Source organism: Sceloporus undulatus, chromosome 6 (genome assembly GCF_019175285.1).
Source record: "Sceloporus undulatus isolate JIND9_A2432 ecotype Alabama chromosome 6, SceUnd_v1.1, whole genome shotgun sequence".
In the NCBI taxonomy this organism is placed as follows: Eukaryota; Metazoa; Chordata; class Lepidosauria; order Squamata; family Phrynosomatidae; genus Sceloporus; species Sceloporus undulatus.
In genome coordinates, this window is record NC_056527.1 from 36,458,052 (window position 1) to 36,481,160 (window position 23,109).

Sequence of the window (23,109 nt, forward strand, 5' to 3'; positions counted from 1 at the left end):
GAAGAATGTGTGTTTGAAGGATTGACATGGGAGGCACCTCATTTATAATAGTGTCTATCTACATACTCACATGCACACACAAGGTGGGAATACACAATCTATCCTGAACTTTCCATGTTTTGTTTTGTTTTTTATGACAAGGTGCCAGAGCAATATGGGGAGAAGCTATAAAGAAGCAGCTGTCACTATAAAGAAAGGAATTAAGAAATATCTTGCACATGGGCTGCTTTCCTGAAACCATTGTAAGAGTGTACAGTTTACAATGAAATCACTGCAAGAGTGTACAATTTTCAGGGATATTTTGTCATTCCAATGATCATATAGGAGACACCAAAGGACAGCTTTCAGTGAAATGACATGGGTAGAAAACAATATCAGCAAGTGAAAATATTTATTACCAGTCACCACAATTGCATAAAGGCAATGTACATGTCATGTGGTATAGATTCAACAAGATATATTTGGCTTAGACTCATGAATATATAAAGTAGCCATTGCATCAAATGTAGGTGTACATTTTATATAGCGTACATGAGAATGATGTTTCTTACACAACTGGACATATATGTTAAAATCACTGGAGCCATACATAGCTAAGCTATACAGTTTGAGTGACAGATACTGTATATCGCTTCTTAGCCTAATGCTGAATATCACATCAATTGGTATTTCTCTGCTAATGTTTACTGAACATTAGGAGTAATTTTCATTTACATTGTTTTTACCTGTAATTTAATGCTTCTGTATTCATCTTCAATTATATACAGAAAACAACAACAATCAACCAAACAGTATAATAAAATAAAAATAAAAATGCATCTAATGCACTTGATGTTCATGCACAATTCCATGTACAATGGAAAGATTAAACAAAAAGAATAAACATTTGCATTTAATAAGAATGAATGAATCAATAGGAAAAGTGTTTTGATAAATCATTAGCAATGTATGGGACAGATTTAAAAAAGGGATAGTAATAAAAATCATGCATTTCCAGCAGGTTACTTTTCTTGATGGAGAAAGTAAAACATGCAAAGATGAAACACAAGCAAAGCTCTACTAAAGAGAAAAATCACTTTTGGTTGGATTCACACAGCCACAGTTAGAAATCAATGGGAGTTGTTCATGTTTACCTGGAGTTCTTTTGACTAAACATGGATCCACCCAATGAGCATTTCCTGGAGGCATTTTACTATCCAATATATGTATATGTTTAAGATTTATATACAACACTGAAACTGTTGGTTAGCTTGGTCTTCATCATAAGACAATGGCACTGAAATCACACAAAGCATGCCACTTTGCAGTTTCTAAGCTGTTAGTGCATTTTCCAGGGGACCAGAGATGAAGAGAAATCATAAAAGCAGTAATTCTTGAATTCAAGACAGCAAGAAAAAGACAGTGCCTTGATCAGATACTTTGCCTTTATAGAAGCAACAAAGAAAGAAAGGAAGGTCCACATGAGAGTCATAAATATGTAACATTGAATCTTTCAGATTCAATGTCTCCACTGTACATGCAGAAACCCTCATGTGCACATGGAAGCAAAACACTAAGAGAAAACTAAATTGTTGCTAATTCTTACAAGAACATTCTGTAACATAGATACAAGTTACAAGTACCGAGGCCTGTGCAAATATCACACCCCATCTGATTGGGCAACCCAACAATCTTTATTTGATGGACAGCTGTGAACTATGAAATAAATATATGAAATAAAGAAGGTGCCAATTTTAATTCCATTCTTTCAGCAGACATTTAGCTACTGCTAAAGTGATCAAAAATTATCCAGAATGCAGGAATGTATTTCCTTGAAGCCTTAGTAATTTTTTTGACAGAAGTATTTAAAAATACTGAAATGTGAATGTGACACATTCCTCCCATGCACCAACCCACCCATCCTTCTTGGTTTGTTGGTTTATGTCACCTTTCTTTTTGTCACAGCTATCAGAGCGGAGCATTGGATTGGGATCCAGGAAGGTGGTCATTACCCTGGAAAAGGTATGTATGGGGAGGGGTCCCCTTATGGAACCTGGAGTGAGGCTACGGCAAAAATTGGACAGCCCAGGCGGGGGCCGGCACATTTCCAACAACCCCACTCAAGAGGAAGCAGGTGTTCTTGCCTGGGAGGATGTCTATTGCTCCACTTCCATTATCCAGTGGAGGCCAGATATTTGGTCTCATCAGGCAGGCTGCCCAGTACCTGCCTCCGATCCCATGCTTGCACCAACTGTATGCAGTTGCAATCAATAAATAGTTGTGACCATTTTTCTCCAATTTCTGTGTTGGTGTCATTATTAGTGGAGCAGACTCACTCTTGGACACTCAATTCCTTTTTTCACCTGGGGCACTGCATGATTGCCAAGTCATTCACGGATTTCCTCTATCAATGAAATAGGATGAGTGGGGGACAGGGCAGCTATGGGTGGGATGTGGCATCATGTGATCATATCACCAAAGCCACATCCTTTCCATTGAAATCATGATTTAAAAGTCATGTGTGACAATCTTCTTAGACTGTTTTTTATTAGATATGCTTATTTGGAAGTAATTTTCATTCCTGCCCCCAGTGATGGGATGTCCTTTATTTTTAACTTTTCTTCTCAGTGAGGCCTAGCAGAACAAAATAAATTAATCTTTTGCATTTCAAATTTGCAATGCAAGGATCCCCCATGATCTGAACAGGTTAGTTTGAAAAGAACAACTGGACAACGCTAGGAGAAAGTGTGATTCATTCATCAGCATTATGCAAAAGGGGTATCAAACCAAAGCTGCCATAAACCTCATGGTGCTTTCTTCAGAAGACACTCAATGAGTTAAATATGTGACCAGAAAGACCAATCTGGTGCAAACATGTTGGGGATCACATCTAAAGAAAATAATATCCTCTGCAGCACTGCATTTCCCCCTATTTCACAGCATATATTTATTCTGTAAATTAGTAATGGTAATGCATGCAACAAAAATATGCTTTATCACTTTATGTAAACATTAGCTTTCTTCATGCAAAATGCCTACAAAACTGTGGCAATAAATTATTCTAATAACATCATTTTACATTAGCTCAGTCACAGAAACTGTTCTTTCAGATTCCATGATTATGCAGCAGAGAACATTTTAAAGCCCCCTGAAAGGTTTTCAGCATACATATTCCAAATCCCTGCTAATTTGATTTTGTAAGGATTTAACCAAAGAAGCTTATTCTTTGCTGCAGTTCCTTGTTCTGTTAATGATGGAAGAGAAGAGGCCAGTTTTGGGTGGCGGTCCCATCAGAATTGGAGCTTGGTTCTTGTGGGTAATTTTTATCTGGTGAAAGAAAAATAAGAATTATATGTTGTATTACAGAATCACAAGGTGCACTAAATTCAAGGTTCATTACTGCTAGTTCATAAACTTTTAAAGAATTTATTTCTAATGCATTGAATGCTGTATTGCTAAATTGGTGTTAGGATGGATGTTTTTAAAAAGATGAGTAGCTCTGTTTTCACCATTTTGGCACACAGGAGATATTAATTTTCATCTAGTCTACTTTGACTTATGGCACTCTATGAATGAAAGACTCCCAAGTCACCCTATCATCTATAGCCCTGCTCAGTTCTTGCAGACTCAGGGCTGTGGTTTCCTTGAGTCTATCCACCTGGAATGGAGCTTTCCTCTTTTCCTTCTAACTTTTTCTTTACCATACATTACTGTCTTTTCTAATGAATGAATTCTTCTCATGAAATGTCTAAAGCATGACAATCTCAGTTTAGTCATCCTGGCTTCTAGGGAGAGTTCAGCCTTGATTGGCTCTTGGACTGATTTATTTGTCTTTTTGGCAGTTCATGGTATCTGTAGAACTCTCCTCCAGCATCACATTTCAAACTGTTGATTTTCTTCCTATTAGCTTCCTTCACTGTAGATCACAGAGATTAGTTGGATTACAATAGGAAGGGTGGGATGACGGGAATTAGGTTCTGTTTTGTCTTGGCACAGCCATAAATAAGAAATGGCTTGAAGGCACACAACGACAACAATAAAATCTAGAAGGTGCAATGGTAGGAAAGGTAAGACTAGCCAGTTTTAAGGGCCATTATCAGAGTAAGAAAAAAACCCCAACAAAAACAGTTCACATGGATGATATTTTATATAAAAAAATCATCTTCCTCTTTAAAACATTTTAAATCAGTGTCATAAAACACAATATAAAAGTACAAAGCAAAACATAACCTTTACATAAAGCAGCAAAAACTTGGAAGGCAATAGCCTTGCCTGAATAAAAATGTCAACTAATGGATGAAAGACAGCCAGCAAGGGGCCTGTCTATGCTTCATGAGTCAAGGTGTTCTACAGTATTAGAACAGTTACTGAGAAGGCCTATTTCTTGTTGATATCATCTGTGCTTTTCCGGATGAATTATCAAACACCATAGATAATTATAATGATAAAGGCCATTTGATAACAAGTAGTATTGTCAAAGATGCCAATATTTTCCTTTTGGATGTTTATATGGTTAGCCAGAAAGATCTCATTTGATGCATGTACTTGTTATTTACAGAGCTGTAAATCAAGGGCACGTTGATGCTGTTCTTGTATACAGGTTAAAAACCTATAGCCCCCTGAAAACATATTAGCTATATGTTCTGACCTAAGGAACTGTGAATGCTAGAGACCCTATATGTCTGTCGCTGAAGTCAGGGCTCCTCAAGAACAGGTCTTCTACATAGAGATCCAAACAGTCCTAAGCTTAGCGCCACATGCTATACAACCACAGCTTGTGGATTTCTCCCCCCTCAGTCACCTGTTATGTCTCCATATGGCAATTCTGTGAGTAGGAACTGTTTCTCTTATAATTTGCTGTTGCAGGATGAGGGTAATAAATTTTTTTGTACACATCATGTATTAAAAATAGGCACTTAATTATAGTAGCATGTCTTATTTATACTTCCCTTAATCACATTGTTCATTGCTCTTAACATGAACTTCAATGCTCCATTTCAAAATAACCACTAGAAATTAAAGTCAAAATCTAATGCACTAAAAAGGTCAAAAATGATGAAGTAGCATTCCAATTTGTTAATTAATTGATAGTAAAATCAAATCAAATATGGAAAGGCTTGTTTAAAACACTGCAAAAGAGTACTTTATAGCTACCCAGTTTGATTTCTTTGATATAAAACTAGAAATCACCTTAAATGAGACAACCTTAGCGTAGATTATGTCTCCAATTTTCACTAATTCAAATCTAAATTAGAGAAGACATTTTATGAATGTATGCTATGCTCAAAGCTAATTGAAAGCAATTATCAAAGTGGCATTTTGTCTGTGACTTTAAGATACATTGTAAGATAATAAATGATTCTCATTATGTAATAAAAAGGTCACATCTTGCCTTTAGGCTAGTGACGTTAACAGTTTTTCAAAAGCTATCTGAGACATTTTCTTTAGTGAACTACGACTAATACAAGAGCCATCACTTATTAAATATCAGTTGTCATCTGCACAGTATCCACATCACAAATGAGTATTTCTTTCAAAAAGAAACACCACCTCATTAAAACTGGCAAAAAATATATCTCTTAACGTGCATACCTGACATTTTCAAGCTAAAATGAATATCCTTCACTTGTCATTCACTAATAGTAATAAAACAAAAAAAAAAGTGTACACGAAGAGGAGAGGCTCATTAAAATAAGGAATAGTCTGCTTCTTGGGGTGGAAATTTTCTTTACAATCGAAAGGGACAGAAATATAAAAATCTCAACAGGATAAGTGGTTTTCATTTAACTATCCTGGCATCTCAGCTTATTCCTCCATGGAATAAGTGATGTAAAACACACCAGGAACCATATGTAGTATTCTACTAGGATCACTATATCTAAGACTTTGACTTTATATTCCCTTATCAGTGAGTAAACCCCCTTGTACTTCTGAGTAAACATGGATAGGAAAGCAAAATGAGTCTTTAGAGTGAAATCATCAGTGTCCAAATCAGTCAGCAATTTCTTCAGATTTGACCAATTTAGGTATTACTGGGATGCATTTATTTTCAAAAGACCCAGTAGCAAAAGCCCAATGTTTCATATCAGTCAAATTAATGTTGATATTAGGAATTTACATCATCATCTTTTGTACCTTTGCATGTCATAAATAAAAATTGTATTGGTAATTCATCCACATCAAGAACTGACTATGAATTAACAGACTATTTCAAAACTACTCTCAGCACTTGTGAGCTTCTAAGTGAAACACAAAAGTGCACTTAAACTTGAAAATATAATTAAAATCTAAAGTAGAAGTTATTTATTAATCAGTATGTCATCTGGCATCTTGTTCAGCAATTGTAAACTGGACTAAACTGCTGGAGATTCACATTTGCAGTCATGAATGACTGAACGTTAATTCCAGAAATCTACCTTTACAACCCAGCAATACCTGATTGATACATTTTGGAGGTGCTGAAGATTAGTGTTGGTAAATGACATCCACAGCACACTACTGGTTGCAGAGTTTCCCTAGCTGCCTGTTCTCAAGACCGAGCGTGGGCTGAGGACACCATTTCCCAGAGCTCTGATCTCCATCACCTTGGAAATATTTCCATTGTGGTCCTGTCAGGCTGCCAAGATAGATTGTGAAGGGTATGGCCAGTTATAACTACAATGACAGATCTTTGTCATCATAGTTACAATGATGATGCAGCAACTCAGCTGTCATTTATATAACACATTTAAAACCCTAGTCAAACATGTAATATACCTGAATGGGTTACACTTCATACATAAAAGGCACTTAAGCTGTCATTGCTCCCCACATCCTTGTTCCTACCAGCTCTCCTCTCTAAGGCTGTATCTACACGGCAGAATTTATGCAGTTTGATACCACCTTTACTGCCATGGTTCAATATAATGGAATTCTAGTATTTGTAGTTTTGTGAGATATTTAACCTTCTCTGTCAGAGCACTCTGGAGCCACAGCAAACTGCAAATGCCAGGATTCCATAAGATGGAGCCATGACTGTCTAAGTGGTGTCAAACTGCATTAATTCTGCAGTGTGACAGAAGCCTAAGTCTGACACTTAGGTTTGCTTTAACATGAGTAGAACCCTTTGCATGTCTGGATACCAAGATAAAGCTCTACCTACCATGGGACATCTATAGATCTCATGAGCACAGAGAGGTCTAGATCAAAAGGGTAAATATTTTACCCCCACAAGTGTTGCTGGATATCCCTCTCTACAACTCTCCAGCACAGCTGAGTGCGTGCAGAGGAGCCTTTAAGAGCTGCCTTGCCGGTCTCCAGTACAGCTGAGAGGGTGCAGAGGAGCTCTTAACACCTGGCTGCTAGCTGCAAAGATACTGAACCTTTCTTCTACCTGGGCCAGAGATAGTGGTGGCAGAGGAGTCGGGAGGCTGCTTTCTCCCATATTTTATGTAGGACTGAGAGGGGAGATACATCATCTGGGCAGTGATTTGGTGAGAGGAGGATGATAAAGAAGCATAGCCACATCTGCCCTTAGCTGTTCTATTTCATTTTGATGCTTTAAATTTTTTTAATGGTTTAACTATTGTAACTGTTATTGTGTTTTATTATTATGTAATGGTGGGGGCTGTATGGGAACAGTATAATGTGACTATTGCTTATTTTTTTGTATTTTTATTCTATGTTGTAATATTGTTAATTGTTTTATTATTATTTCTGTTGTAATCTGCCTTGATTGCTCTGGGAAAATGCTGAATATAAATAATTTTTTATTATTGTTACTATATATTAAGAAGACTTTCCTTTTACTGATCATAGGAATTATCACAAACTTTAAATGTCCAAACCCCAAAGCTAAAAGTCAATGCCTCAAATCAGATATCATAAACCATATTTTGACCTTCTAAATCTGAAAGTAAGTCATGGTTTAGAGTTGCTTGTCTGCTTCAATTTTGTATCTCTTTAGAAATGTAGTGGCCCAGCAGAATACCATCTAGAGGCAGAGCAACAGTTAAAACTCTAATTAAATGTTCCCATTTGACAATAGAAGACATATCCTACATCCTATGCACCCTTTCTGTCTTAACTGTAGAGGATTTTTTACTTAGTTATTAGAAAAGGATATTAACGCATTTGTCAATATATACACAGTTTGTTCAACATCTTCTGATGCCAGTACCCCTTTTACATAGCAAAATATTTTATTAAGCAATGCAACAGAAAAATACAATCAATCCTATTTCTTTTTAAAAAGAAAGCCACATTCCTCTTATTAATATGCATGTCCAAAATATATTATCAGTAACTGTGGCTCCACATATTCTGCAATTATCTGACTCTTGGTTAGATTTTATTCATATTTTCTGGAGTCAGATGCCATCAACACTGTACTTGGTTTTTATAAACAATAACAACTTTGCCTTAGGTTCTGGCAATATGTAATTGAAGTACTATATTTCCAATCCATTTCCAAACTGAGGAGCCATAAACTATAGGTGCAAATACTGAAGCAAGGTTATGTGTCCATCAGAAATTTGACACTGAATCTGAGAACAGGTTTTCACCATTCCATCCTTAACTAGATCTTGTAATATTGTCAATCCTAACTTCCCTACAGAGCATAATATCAGCTGTATTTGAGGTATTGTAATCCTCTGCTGCATAGCAGAACAAAACTGAATTAATTCTAATTTTCCCAGTTTTTTTTAAAAAAAACTTTATTAACTTTGGGATTTTTTCTATGTAATTGTTAATCTTCAACTCTACAACTCCAAAGATTATTTCTGATTTTTTGAGAGACAGCTTCTTACTTTAAACCTGTCAGACAGTCCTTTTAAGGCTGGTACATGGCTGCTCAATATCCTTCTACATTTGGAAATGCCAAACCTTCTTGTAATATTTTTTTTGGTGAAGTGTTTTAACACTCCCATCTTATTCCTTTCTCACACACACAAAAAAAATCCAGAATAAGTTTTTGCCATTCTGGAATTACTCATTTTAGAAAATAAATTATCTAGATACTGGAAAACAACATTAACAATGAGGGAAGCACATTCACTTTAATGTTTGATATTTGGCCCATGCAAGATTTTTTTTAAAGATGCTCTCTTCATCAAATTTTATGAATTGTTTCAAAATAACTTACAATGGTTACATTTCACCACATCCAACAGATGATAGATTCTCCAAATTCCAAATAACATATTGGAATGTTCTTCCAAAGAACTTCATGTAAATTTACAATTTAATGTGTGCCATTACAGTTCATCCTTGTTATACGCGGGGGATCCGTTCCGGACCCCCCCGCGTATACCAAAATCTGCGTATGCTCAAGTCTTGTTGTCCCTAATGGCGGCGCACGTGCATGCGCGCCACCATTGGGGACAACTTCCCTCCCTCCCCTCTCCTCCCCCCAACTCTTTCCTTCCCTCCCTCCTTACTTACCTTTTCGTCGCGTGCCGCGTCGCTGCTGCTGCCGCCGCCGCCTCAACCGGAGCCGGGGGGGAAGGCCGGGTGGGGGTTTTGGAGGCCAAGAAACCTCCAGCCTGCCACCCGGCCCTTCTGTGGCGGTGACGGCGGCGGAGCACCAGTGCCAGAGGCCTCTTCAGCCCCCACTCCTCTTGGTCTCCAGTCCGCCACTCGGCCCCTGCATCGAGGTGCAGGCACCGGCGGCAGCGGAGTGGCGGCCGAAGAGGCCCCAGGCGCTCGGCCTCCTCCTCCTCCTCGCCACGGCGCCACCACGGCTGACGGGGGAAAGGCCGGGCGCTGTTCATGGAGCCCGGCCTTTCCCCTGGCTGTAGCCGCGGAGGGAAGGAAAGAGTTGGAGGCATGAGAGGGGAGGGAGGGATGTTGTCCCCAATGGCGGCGCGCGTGGGGGACAAAATCCCTGGATTTGCCATGCGCATATGCTTAAATCCGCGCATGGCAAATCCGCGTATAAGGAGGACCTACTTTATTATTCATATTTAATGCTACCCGTTCTGATTTTATAACAATATTATAACATAAACTGGAATGGGGCTAAATTGTGATAGTAAATTCAGAATTTCTCCAAATGATCTTTGGGGTCTTTCAGAATGATGTGCTTAAAAGATTTATTTTAACATGAGACAACTACAGTTAATACTAAAGCCTTTGGAGTTGTTGTTAGCTGCCCTTGAGTCAGTTCTGACTCATGGCGACCGGGAGGATGAGACATCAAGTATCCTTGTCTTCCACTGCTTTGCTCAAGTTCTGCAAGCCCATGCCCATAACCTCCATGATAACCTCTGAATACACAGAGCTAATTTCTGTGAAATATTTTATTATGAAGGGGGGAAAATTGATAGTGGTGGTAAAAAGGCAGCCCAATCAAATATCTCAATTAAGTTGGAATGTTTCTGCCTTATCACTCTTAACAGGGATTGGTAACCAAAAATTTGATAATACTTGCTCAAGATTCTCTCATTCAATGCTATCAAAAGCCTTTTTCGTAGCCAAAAATAATAACGTACAAGGCTAGGTTTTGTAAATCAGATTGCAATTTTGGAAATAGTTGTTTTTGTTGTTTGCTCTCAAATTGTTTCTGACTTATGGCAACCCTAAGATGAACCTATCAAAGAGGTTTCTTGGCAAGATTTGTTCAACCTTCTCTGAAGATAAGGTTGTGTGACTTGCCTAAGGTCACCCAGTGAGTTTCCATGGCTCAAAAGGGATTGAATTCCTGTTCTCTTAAGTCATAGTTCAATGCTCAAACTGCTACATCACACTCGTTCTTTTTGAAAATATTACAAAAAATTAAAAAAGGAAATGTACAAATATTAGAAACAGAAAGGTTTTTGTTCCCAATAATCCCTTATTAATATCTTCTAATACATTTAGTTAGGATATTATTCAAATTTGTTGTCTGTATTTTGGTCCATATTTCAGTATCTTAATTTAATAAGGTTTTCTTTTGACGTTTTTATTTTATCAAATTCTCTTATTTTAACAAATTACAGAAAACAGTCATTTCCATTCAACCTTAGAATCTCAATGAAACAAAGCATCACCTAATCACATATTACAATAACAGATTACTGCATGGTCACATTCAAGAGTGATCAGAGGATGCTCATGGAGAGGCTTCCCTGTAGGCATATACAATAAAATTAAGCCACATTTGTTCAAACTTGTCTTTCATCTCTAGTCCTTTGGCTCATTTTGAATTGTAGGTGAGTTTCTTGGCCAGTGCAACTGACCAGACTCAGTCTAGACATGAAAGTATAGACAAATTATTTAGCTTCTTCCATTGTTGGCATATTTTCATGTGTGCTGCCAAGGGAACTAATCCCCTCTGTAAAAGAAATTAACTCACTCTGCTGCAAGTTCACACTTTCACCCCAGAAGACAGATAAAAGGAATAAGGCACTATACCACTTAGCATTTTGATTTGTTACATTGATAATTAGTTGCAGAACCTCATTCCAAAATTTGTTAACTTTAGGTCACTCAAGTCAGAAGTGTTTTAAAGTGCCACATCCCCTCCAGCACAAGGGAGGAAGACCAGGTGTGATCTTTGCAGTTTTGTCGAGTCCAGTGCCATCTATGCAATAATTTTAACATGCACTCCTTGTTGCTGGAGGAGTTGGGGCAGTAGAGGATTATGTGAGGACCACATTTTGTGCCACTGTTATCTATTATTGCAATGCCAATATCTACTTCCCAGGCACATTTTGTACCATTCAGTTTGACTGTATGCAGTATAATTAGTGCAGCTTTTCTAGCAGTGAGCTCAGAGGCTAGTTTGGTGCTTTTACTATTTTTATGTTGTCTGGATTACTATTCAGTATCCAGTTTAGTATGAGAGAATCACGGTCCGATGTGCTACCACATCTACCACCAAGTTTCCTGCATTTTTGTCCACCTGTGTGCATATAGAGGAAGAAGTCAAAATATTTGGTAGTATTAATTAAATTGTGCTGAGAAATATGTGTAATCTCTGCCTAGTGTGTGTTTTTTTTTACTCCAGACAATCAAACAATGAGAGGAGATAAGCCCAGATAGATCAAACTTGTGCTGAATATGCTGTTACTCTGTCTCAACTGAGACTCAACAACAATTTCCCCTCTGCAAAATCCTCTAGCTGAGGGAACATATTAGTAAAAAACATTTTTGACCCTGTGTGGGAACATCAATAGGAACAATTTATGAGCATCTTGCCTGCTAGGATAACCTTTACACATATAAATTGTTCATCTGGGTCTCCAAGGTTTCCAGTGTTTTCAAAGGTAAGCCTGCAGCCAGAAGAATTGCTGGTCCTCTTGCCTTGGATGATCCATCTGTGCAGAACTGTTTGCCTAAGCAACTCTGAGACAATATATTCTGGTTAGTTCTGCACCTGTGGGTCTCCTGCAATTGGGTAATGTCTGAGCAGTTGAATTTAAGTAATTGTAATACTCTCCATCTCTTCACTGGATAATCCATACCATTAAGATTCATTGAGAAAATGGTCAGATTATTCAGAACAAACAGTTGGCAAGTAGCTACATCCATCCTTCTCAAAACATAAAATCAGAGATTTTAATTATATGTATTATGAATGACATCCAGACATTATCCACGATGACACTGATCTTAACCAGTAAACAACAAACATGTCCAACAATAACTATAATCAAGAACATAATCAGCTTCAGGTTAGGGAGATTTTGTAGTTATTGGGGGTCCTGTTGCAATATGTAATGATCAGCTGCCCTTAGGGGATGGGAATTGAACTAAGTCTATTGTCTTCCTGTTCTTGTGAAGAGAACTCAGTGCCATTGGTTTCTTTAGATGACAAATATCTAGTAAGAATATGGATTACACATCCAGATGCTATTTGATTCATTCCTTCACATAAACCAACAAAATTGTTAAGAATGGTACTCATGATGTGAAGCTAAAATGTAAAATACATCAGGTGTTTCCTGGAGCAAGAAAACTAAGCAACAATTTTTTGTTCGTGTCAAGCCATGCCTGTCTTGATTTAATAAGGTGATTGACCTAAATGTCTTGAATCGTGTATGATTTATCACTGTTAAGTACAATGGTGATTATACATTCTTTCTATGTTTTGTGGGTGGCATTAAATTGCACCATTTTGTTGCACATATTCACTAATGGTGGACTATTAAGGAACATACAACATTTTTATATGCATGAAAATGGTGTAGTGATTTTTGCATTAGATTATGACTGCAGAGAAGGTTTGAATCCACACATGGACATGGAAACCCACTGCGGAAGTTTATCACATGTGAGAAATTTCCCTTAATTTTGAATGAAAAGAAAGTGGGGCCAGAACGCATTCACGTGAATTCGCTAGTTCAGCTAATTTACGTGAATGTGAATTGCATTTGAACTGTCTTCCCATTGCCCCAAAATAGCATGTCATTGCCCAAATTTGCGTGTGACAGTCTATCACACAATAACGTGAAACCCCATGATAGCGTTCAGATAGCCATTGGATTATACTTCCAATTTCCCTTGTCTGATAAACTCCTGGGTGAACTTGGGCAAGTCACATTCTCCCAGCCTCAGAGGAAGGCAAAGGAAACCCCTCTTTGAACAAATCTTGAGAGAGAGAGAGAGAGAGAGAGAGAGAGAGAGTGATAGGTTCGCTTCAGGGTCGCCATAGATTGCAAACTACTTGAAGGCACATAACAACTATATATCTATATCTCTGTATCTCTCTCTCTCTCTCTAATGCATAGCTCCTGATTTGTTCTCTGTGTATTGCTGGCCCTGCTTTGTGATCCAGCCCAGAGCTTTAAAATATAGATTTTTGTGATAGTTCACTTAAAATAATTTCTTAGCAATGCCATTGCATCAACAGAAATTAAATCTAATTAGTTTGGCATTAATTAAGCTCTAATAATATACTCTCGGATCACTCCTAAATAGTTTGATCCGTTTCCCCTTCACAAAGGTAAATTGGAAAACATGGTGGTGCCATCATAATTTGTAAACATACTGAGAAAATGACAGAGCTGCAAAATTAAAATAAATGATTAATGGCATTTTTCATGTTTTATACTAATAGGTATTGCTTAGTCTTTAAATTAATAAAGCTGTCAAGCCTGGGGTTTCTACAGGATCCAGCAAAGAACCAAAATGGAAATTATGTATTCCACAGACACCTAAAGATGACACTTTGGAATATTTTAAATTTTAATTAGTAGGTGCAATTGTTTTGCCCCTCCCCCCACCTTTAAACCACTGCAAATTAATTGGCAATTAGTCACAACTAATTCTTTTCTTAACAATCTGAACTGGAAAGATAGGTGATTACGTCTCAGCACAGTTGTCTAAGGTGCAGAAAGCACACATGCAGTAAATTGCATTGTCAATTATACAAAGAAGAACTTGTTGTGTAATTATGACAAAAATATATATGCATAGGTAAACAAAAATAATGTATGCACACTGTAGTGGCGGGTGTACAAAAATAATACCTGCCTACCCAGTAGAGTGTCAAGCTTCAAATGTATGCAAATAAGAGAAGTTCCTACAAAGCTAAATAAGATACAGGCAAGTTTGTATATTAACTGTTTATGTACAGTTAGATTTTTTCTCTCTGTACAACTTCTTTCTAGGAGTAGGGCTTAATGCTACCACTTCCGGTCAGGTTTGATTTGGGAAGATGAATGAACTGTAGCTGGCACTATGCCAGAGTCTTCAAACTTTGTCAAAATAAACTAGTCTCACCAATGTGTGCCCTGATGAATGGGGGCTTTTTCTTTTTATAAAAAAAAAATTGCTTTGACAAGTTTTATTGTTTATATTGATCAAGATATACTTACTGTGCAAGGTGTTTGCATCCATGGCTCCCCATCAATTTGCATAGGCAGAGGCTTGCTGGTCCTAGAAAAAAACAGTTAAAAGGAGAACAGTCTCAGAAGAAAATAAAAGTGCCAGTTCTAAACAAAAAACACATTATCACAACCCACCTGGAGTCACTGTGAGCTGTGCATGCAGTGAACTACAGGTGTAAAATTAAGGCCTGATCTACTAAATTTACAGATCTACCTTACCCCACCATATTAATTACTCTGCATGCATCTGGAGAGATAGATTGAAAAAGCTACTGTTTACAACTCCCAGAGTTACCCAGCCAACATACCCAGTGGTAATCCCTCATTTACAAACATTGATAGTCAAATGGAAGAATGCCTGATGTATTCTTCTATTTATTCAGTTCCAGTTTCAGTTAGCCTTTGTGGTGAACTGCCCATTGGATTGTTCCAGTATATCTTCATACTATGAGTGAGAGAGCCAGCATGGTGTAGTGGTATGAGTGTTGGACTATGGGAGTTGAATTCATGCTCATCCTCCTCGGATGACCTTGGACAGTGACACACTCTCAGCCTCAGAGGAAGGCAATGGCAAATGCAGAAATCACGCCAAGAAAACCCTGTGACAGGTTCAAGTCCTTTCTCACTTGAAGGCACACAACAGTGACTTGATGAAAATAATAATGAAATAAAATAATTTTAAATTATTAAATTTTAATGTGAAGTTGAAGGCTTTCATGGCCGGCATCCATAGTTTTTTGTGGGTTTTTCGGACTATGTGGCCATGTTCTAGCAGAGTTTCTTCCTGATGTTTCGCCAGCATCTGTGGCTGGCATCTTCAGAGAATGTTTGCCTGGAAAGGACTTGGCTGTATATACTGTGTGACCTAAAGACTGGAGTGTGGCTTTGGCACGACTTCCAGACTTTTAGGATGCATGCATCATTTAAACATATCTCCAAAGTGACCCGAAGCAGCTTTATTTCAGCCAATTTGTATGGGCCCAGAGGTATTTTATACCAGCATATGACTGAATGCATGTCAGCTCCCTTAAATTCAAAGCTTTAAATTAAAAGCATTGCACTTTATGAAACCCTTGAAGCTGGAGGGACACTTATTTTCCCACAGGCCAGCTGGGGATGGATGATTTGATGGGTGAGGGGGGGAAACACATGGCGGAATGAAAGCTGTTTTAGCTTCTGTCTCCCTTGATAGTGATCATTAGGTCTCATCAAGGAGAGAAAGGAAGGTTTACATCTTTACATTCCTGCATGACAAGGTGTGTGTCTGTGTGAACACAAACTTCTCACTCTCTCTCTCTCTGTGTACAATTTAAGAATATAATTAAAAAGACAGAAAACAGTTTCCCTCTCACCTGGAATGATGATGCAAGACAACTGACTTGGGTATGAATGCCCACAACTTCTCTTGGAATGGACCACAGAATGTGACTTTTTGCTTCTCAGTCAACCTAAGATGTGGTCTTTGGGCCTGCAAATGTTGTGCTTTGATTCACTATTTCTATCACTGTTTTGTTCACTGTTTCCATCCATCAGTCCATCATTCCATGTCCACTAAGCATGCTCAGTCCTTACTAGGCTGTTTTTGGTTACCCACCCCCCAGGGAATGCATGATGATGCTTTGGCTATAAAAGACAAGCATAAGTAAAATAGGTTTGCTATTATTACATAATATTAGAAAGATTGTGCAATGTTTTCTGTGCTCCTAACCTTTCTGACACTTGGTTCCAGAACAGCGCTTGATTGTAAAACAGAGTATTAAATTTATAATTGTATCCTAAGTCTACACATCTTTAAATCAATTATCAATTTGGACTGAAGATAGTTTAATATTTAGTTTTAGAACTAGAGTCTAGAGGGCTCCTGAAAACAGGATTTCTAAAATACTGTTCAGAAATAGAACCGTGTTAGTCTGAAATATCAATATACAAAGCAATCTTGCAGCACCTTTGAGAATTAGCTGTGCAAAACAAGTTGTAGTATAAACCTTCATAGACTTGGTCTCTCACATACTATACAACCTAAATCTATACAACTTTTAAATCCCATACCATGACAATGAACGTACTCTTCAAGTGCCTATCTAATGGAGCCAAAACAGAACCATGCATGCTCAAACATAAAGCAGCTTTAGGTAAATATGGAAATTTGCAGAAGTACAGTCTTGGGGGGGGGGGGCTCTATGGGAAATGAAATGTTGGTCTGGATTGATCCAACTTGAGCTTTCTTATGTTCTTATGATGGTTTAAAATTCAAGCTATTTTGCCATTTTGTAATGTGGCAACTCAATTTGTCATTGTCTTATGGAAGATATGAGAATGACTTAATATTAATAAAAATTTGAGACAAATTTCTGCCATTATGCACTGTTTCATATCTGTATCTCAGTGAAATTGTGTCTAGAAAGCCCTCAGCAGGGCATTGATGGCTGTTCCCCAGCACTTGGAATTTAATGGTTTACCACCAATTAAACTTTGATGGTGTATTCCTGCATGATATGGGGCTAGACACTTGTGGATGGCCCTTGTGGTCACTTCCAACTCTATGATTCGGTGATTCTAAGGCTGAAGCAGTCCTTATGAGGCCTATAAGCCATTGATAGCCTTAGCCTTCATAAATTTACTTCAAGCACCACAATTTGCAGCAGCAAGCTCTTTAATGATATGATGTGTGCAGGAGAACTTCCTTCTTTTGTCAGTCTTCAACTTTCTGCTGATCTGTTTCTCCTGTAAGATCCCACCTCTTAGCATCACTTCGCCTGACCAATATGTGCACAGTCATACAAGGGGACATTCATAGATTCATACCTGATAATGACAGATGTACACTGAGCAAGACGTCTTCCAGCACTTTTCAGCCCAGTGTATATTTGGCCCATCTCCATAGCACCCTCCAGACCAACCACTTCTACCAGCTGATCACTGAGACCTGAAAATAAAACACACAGTTCTTAGGCCAAAACTTGAAGTCAGAGAAATTGTGGCTGCTACTGACATCAACAGCTATTTATCTCCTTTTCTGCATTCTCCCAGTCAATATCTAATAATAAAAATGTGCAATGCAAAACATGTTTTTAATTATTGAAGTTGCATGGAACAGAGGGAGAAGAGGAGGAGAAAAGCAGACAGTTGTGTATTCCATGTAATCTACAGTTTTAGCTTCAGAGTCAGCCTGAAATTCTTACATAGGCTCAAATTCTTTAATATAATTAGTGTAAATCTAAAATTGAAAAAGCTATATTTTGGCATTCAAGTGAAAAACTACACCACACCAGATTAATGGAGCTCGTTCTTTCCCCATTCCTGCTCCAGCCTTACATTTTTCAGCTTACTCAGTATCCAAATGACTCTTAATCTACTGACACGTGCAACAACACACAAAATTTCTTTAAATAATGTGTGAGAGTGGGAGGGATCCTTGGGATTTACACTGACACCCCTAAATACAAAGAACAAAAGCCCACAAGTGTGTGTGTGTATGCAACACTCCTGCATTGTTGATTTCAGGGGCTGGTGTCATGCCCTGCCTCCAGGGCCCTCAGATGGACTCTGTCAGAAAATGAAGGTTCTGATAGAGGACATGAGATCCCAGAAGGCATACCAGCTATGGTCCAGTAAGCTATAAATAGTCCAGCACTTCCTTCGGACCAATGCTTCTGACAACTGTTTTTGGTTGAAGCAACACTGGTGCCATGTTCTGTGACCATTTGCCTGTTTGCCTTAAACTCTGCTTGGATTCTTGACTACTCTACTGGACTACCCTTTGGACAGACTGCGTGTACTGTGTACTGAACCATGGACAACTTGGACCAGGGACTGGACTACCTCTGTTTTTCAGACAACATCTTGGTGAGCTCTGATTCTCTTCATGAGATGCTGTGCTTTCATGCTGAGTCTTGTTTGATTCCCAAAAGCAAAACAGGACAGACCCACCCAAAAATAGAACCTCAAAAGCTACAAAAATCAACAAAGAAAGATGTAACATTGTTTCTGATTGCTCAAAATGGCAGCCAAAGCAAAGTTTTGCCACTCTCTGATCCCTGGAGTGTGTCTACACCTGGAATAAGAGAAACAACAATTACAGCAACAGTGGATTATGGTCTGAATCTCATTGGTAGTCTCAACCAGAATATACACAAGGAATCTATCTTTTGATTCATCATTCAGCAATACATTCTGTAGGCTTTCTCTAGCATAGACTATCCAATAGGATTTGGGCTAATATTTTTCTAAGTAGAAATATGGGTTTGTAATAGTATGAGATCTTAACAAACTGAACCGCTTAGCAGTTAATATCAACATTTTATGGCAATAACATTTCTCAGTGACTAAATTTTGTAAGAATAATACACTGTAATACTTTTGAATGGTTTATCAGCAGTATTATGTTCATGGAACAGTATAATATATCATTTGAATGAGAAAACCAAGAGCAAAAAAATAGAAAAGAGGCTGACAAGCATCTTCTTTGGCTATAAATACAGTATATAAATATAGGATACTTGTATAGAATATATTCTATGTAAATATAGTATGTAGTAATATAAAAACATAATACAGGGTGAATATCTCTTCTCTGGAATTGCAAAATCTCAAGTACTCCAAAATCCAAACTATTTTGAGCTACAACAGAGGTAGTGTAATACATACCTGTACTGTATTTATGAGACTGGAGAGACACAGATGGAGAAAGAAGAGGGTCTGTGAAATAGCAGGAATCCACAATTCCTGCAATTTCACAAAAAATCAGTCTCTCTCCAACTTCATTATGTCTCATTATGTACTGTATATACTCAACTATAAGCTGACCTCATGTATGAATTGTGGATAGGTTTGGAGACAAAATTATGGGCAGATCTTAGGGACAAGTAACAAAGGATGGAGCAAAGTAAAACAATGCCCAAGAATTTACAAAATTCCAGAAGGCAGAATTGTTTGTGCTCATACTAAAAGCTGGGTGGATGAGAGAGGAGAGGAGAGGTCAATGCTTCCAGGACAGATTATGCTCTTGCGTTTCACCAGGGGATGGTTCCTTTTTCAAAAATAAGAGTTAAAATACAGTACTTAATCCATGGATAAGTTGATTCAAGGTGTTTTTTTTTTGGGGGGGGGTCAATGTTTGGATTAAAATTTCTAGATTTATATATGAGTATATACAGTATATGCAAATACAAGTATTCCAAAATCTGAAGAGAAATTGCCTGAAGTGGATGGGAGAAGCAAAGGGTTAATTTAGACATATTTCTCTCCATTTAAATAAACCATCACTTATTAAACTCAGAATGTGCAATTGGCCAAGATGCTTCCCTTCAGCTGTGGACTACAGAGCTTCAGTTTTGGTCTCTTTAACTTATTGTTCCTGTTATAACGTTATACTGTCTAAAATTTGAAACTGTAATTTAATGTTACAGTTGATAATGACAATGTTACACAAAACATTATCGTTCCACTTTCACTGTCATGGCTGGTGCTTATAGTTTGGGGAGACACTAGACAGGTCTGCATATGAATTCTAAATATCCTTCCCTAGACCTTGGCCAGGTCACACACACTCTGCCCCAGAACATCATGTGACAGCTTCACCTTAGGGTTGCCATAACTCAGAAACAACTTTGAAGGCAAATATCAACAACAATATCATCATCATCAACAACAACCTGGCCTAAAGACACCAGATCCTATTTGAGCTTTGAAACTGAGCAGGGCCGGTCCTGGTTAGTACTTGGATGGGAAAGCACCGAGGGATCCCAGATGCTGTAGGCTATATTAATAATAATAATAATAAATTTTATTTATATCTCCCACTTCTCCCTTCGGATCAGATTGGATATTATAGAGGAAAGCAGCAGCAATGCACCCCTGTGTGTTTATTCCCTACCTAAGAAAACTCTATGAAATTCACAGGATTGCCATAGGTGTACAGGTGTCTTGCAGGCACATACACAGAAACTGCAAACCTTACGATTCTATAGGATAGTGCTATAATGGTGTAATGTGAAAGTGTCTCAGGGCTGAAAAATAGAATTAAATAATTTTTACAGACCCTAGCTAGCAAACTGTGGATATGTTTCCTATGTGAAAATAATAGGAAACTGTGGTTGCTGACATGTAGAAGAAAGAAAAGAAGAAGAAAGTGAGTAATGTTCTTTTAAGATTAATAACCCATGGTTTGTTAACACAGGAATATGACATCTGATGAGAGCTGCACTCATGCAAAGAGCTGACACATCCAGTGAAAGAGGTACTTTTTCTGGTAGTTGATGATAGAATAATAGAGTTGGAAGAGATTCCTTGTAATGCTCTTCTAGGTTTCCAAGGAGAGGCAATTCACCAAGGGCCACATGAACAGCCTTGGAGGGTCACACTGCCCCTCCACCCCAATTTACAGTTTTAAGTCAAAGTCAATTTCATTTTTTTTAAAAAACACCCTAATTTTGCATTTAATTTATTGTCAAAAACACAGAAATATTGTATTTCATTTCCCAACTTTATCTATATGTTCATGCTTCACAGAGTTTTCACCAACTTTTGTTTATTAAACTGCCTTAGGTTCCATAAATGTGGGACAGAAAATAAAAAGCAATGAAATAAAGTAAAGTACAATAATAAAAGTAATGAGATTAAAAAGTAACAAAAGAAGTAATGAACTATAGATAAAAATGCTCACTATAAGAGCAGTCGTTGAAAGGTAAGCTGGTAGGAACAAGGGGTTATTCTGTCATTGAAAAGGAAAGAAAGACTGAATTAGACACAGAAATCACTCAAATGCTTGGGTAGTCATAACAGGTATGTGGTACTTGTTGCACATTCCACTTTTTTTGAGATAAAAATGCATGCTTTTTATTTTACATAAAATGCAACATATGATATATATTCATAAACAGATCTAGAAATTTTAGTCCAAAAATTGACCCAAAATACCTGAGTCAACGTAAGTACTGTACTTTAACTCTGATTTTTTTTAAAAAAGGAACCATCCCCGGGTGAAAGAGAAATGTGTAATTTGTCCTGGAAGCACTAACTCACCTTTACTCTCTCATCCATCCAGCCTTTAGTGTGAGCACAAATAGCTATGTCTGATGGAATTTTGTACGTTCTTTGGCATTGTTTCCCTTTGCTTCATCCTTTGTTACGTGCCCTTAAGTTTTACCCTCAACTTATCTATGTATCATATCAAAATGCATAATTTTGGCCTCAAAACCTGCTCTCAACTCATACATGAAGTCAGCTTATAATTGAGTATATACTATAGATGAAGTGTAAAACCTAGCACATCTTACTGTTATAGCATATTTCCAAATGACATAAGCTTTATGTAAGCTTGAACAGAATTACTCAACTCAGGCAAACGCCCCCCCTCCCACCACCACCAATTATTATTTTATGGTGCCCTTGGGTTCTTGAGAGCCTGTTGGCTCTACCCTGAACTTTGTCCATGACATGAAGACTTTCACTTGTTTTCAGTGCAAATGACCTATCAGACCGTGTGGGAATGTTTGCACAGCACCATGCTGCTTCTGCCCTCTTCCATAAACCAAACTACTTCAGGCGTCTCTTCAGATTAGCACTGTCGGTAAACACAGGGAGCTCTCATGAGTGACTGCTGATGTCAGCAGCTTATGAATGGCATGTTGAGGGGCATCTAACCTTTTGCCCTCATTCCCAAAGTATGTACAAGGCGGGGTGACGGGGGAATGCAGCCCCTAGGGAGATTTCTCTTCCATTTCCTCCCATCAGACTGCTTGAACAATTAAAGAGACACAGTGAAATCTGTGCAACTCTGTGTTTGAAAAGACTGTCATCTTATAGTACTGTCCGGTTTTAGGTGAGGACAAGACAGTCAGAGACCCAGGAGCTTTTGAGAAGCCTCTGCTACAAGACCTCACCAGAGCCTTGCCTTGTGCAACAGAACAGCTACATTTAAAAATCCCTCTGAGAATATAAATCACAGAAAATAAAGAAGGGCAGGGGTGGAGAGGAACCCACCAGTACTCTGATTAGAAATGGTGATTTACACTTGGAGAATTGTTCCTCTATAATGGAGCAGTTTTGTAAATACTCAATTCATCTTGGTCATATATAAATACTGCAGACCTGGCAAGAGATTGAAAGTCTCTATTAAAATTTGGGGTTACTGCACTTAGTCAAGTACATTTACATAAAGAACATCATCAGTTGGTGGTAAATCTCTCTCTCTTGGCAGTTTGTCTTTGAAGCGATGAGGATACATGGTTGCCTAAATGTAATTAAAACATGGTAATCATCACACTGGGGGGAAAAGTTTGGGTTGCAGTTAAAATATAGCACAGGATTTTGAGATGTGGCTGATGGCCAGAGAGTC

The 23,109-nt window shown here is 38.0% G+C and overlaps 1 protein-coding gene across 1 annotated transcript in view; it reads right to left on the bottom strand.

The window, feature by feature from the left end:
* Nucleotides 1-362: 362 nt before the first annotated feature.
* DGKB (diacylglycerol kinase beta) overlaps nucleotides 363-23,109 on the bottom strand; it is a 277,224-nt gene continuing 254,477 nt past the window's right edge. Inside the window, exons 25-27 of the mRNA XM_042476726.1 lie at nucleotides 17,577-17,697; nucleotides 14,760-14,820; nucleotides 363-3,306 (exon numbers count right to left, since the gene is read on the bottom strand). Of these exons, the coding sequence (XP_042332660.1) occupies nucleotides 3,199-3,306; nucleotides 14,760-14,820; nucleotides 17,577-17,697 (290 nt within the window). The 3' untranslated portion in view covers nucleotides 363-3,198. The remainder of the gene's footprint in view (nucleotides 3,307-14,759; nucleotides 14,821-17,576; nucleotides 17,698-23,109) is intronic.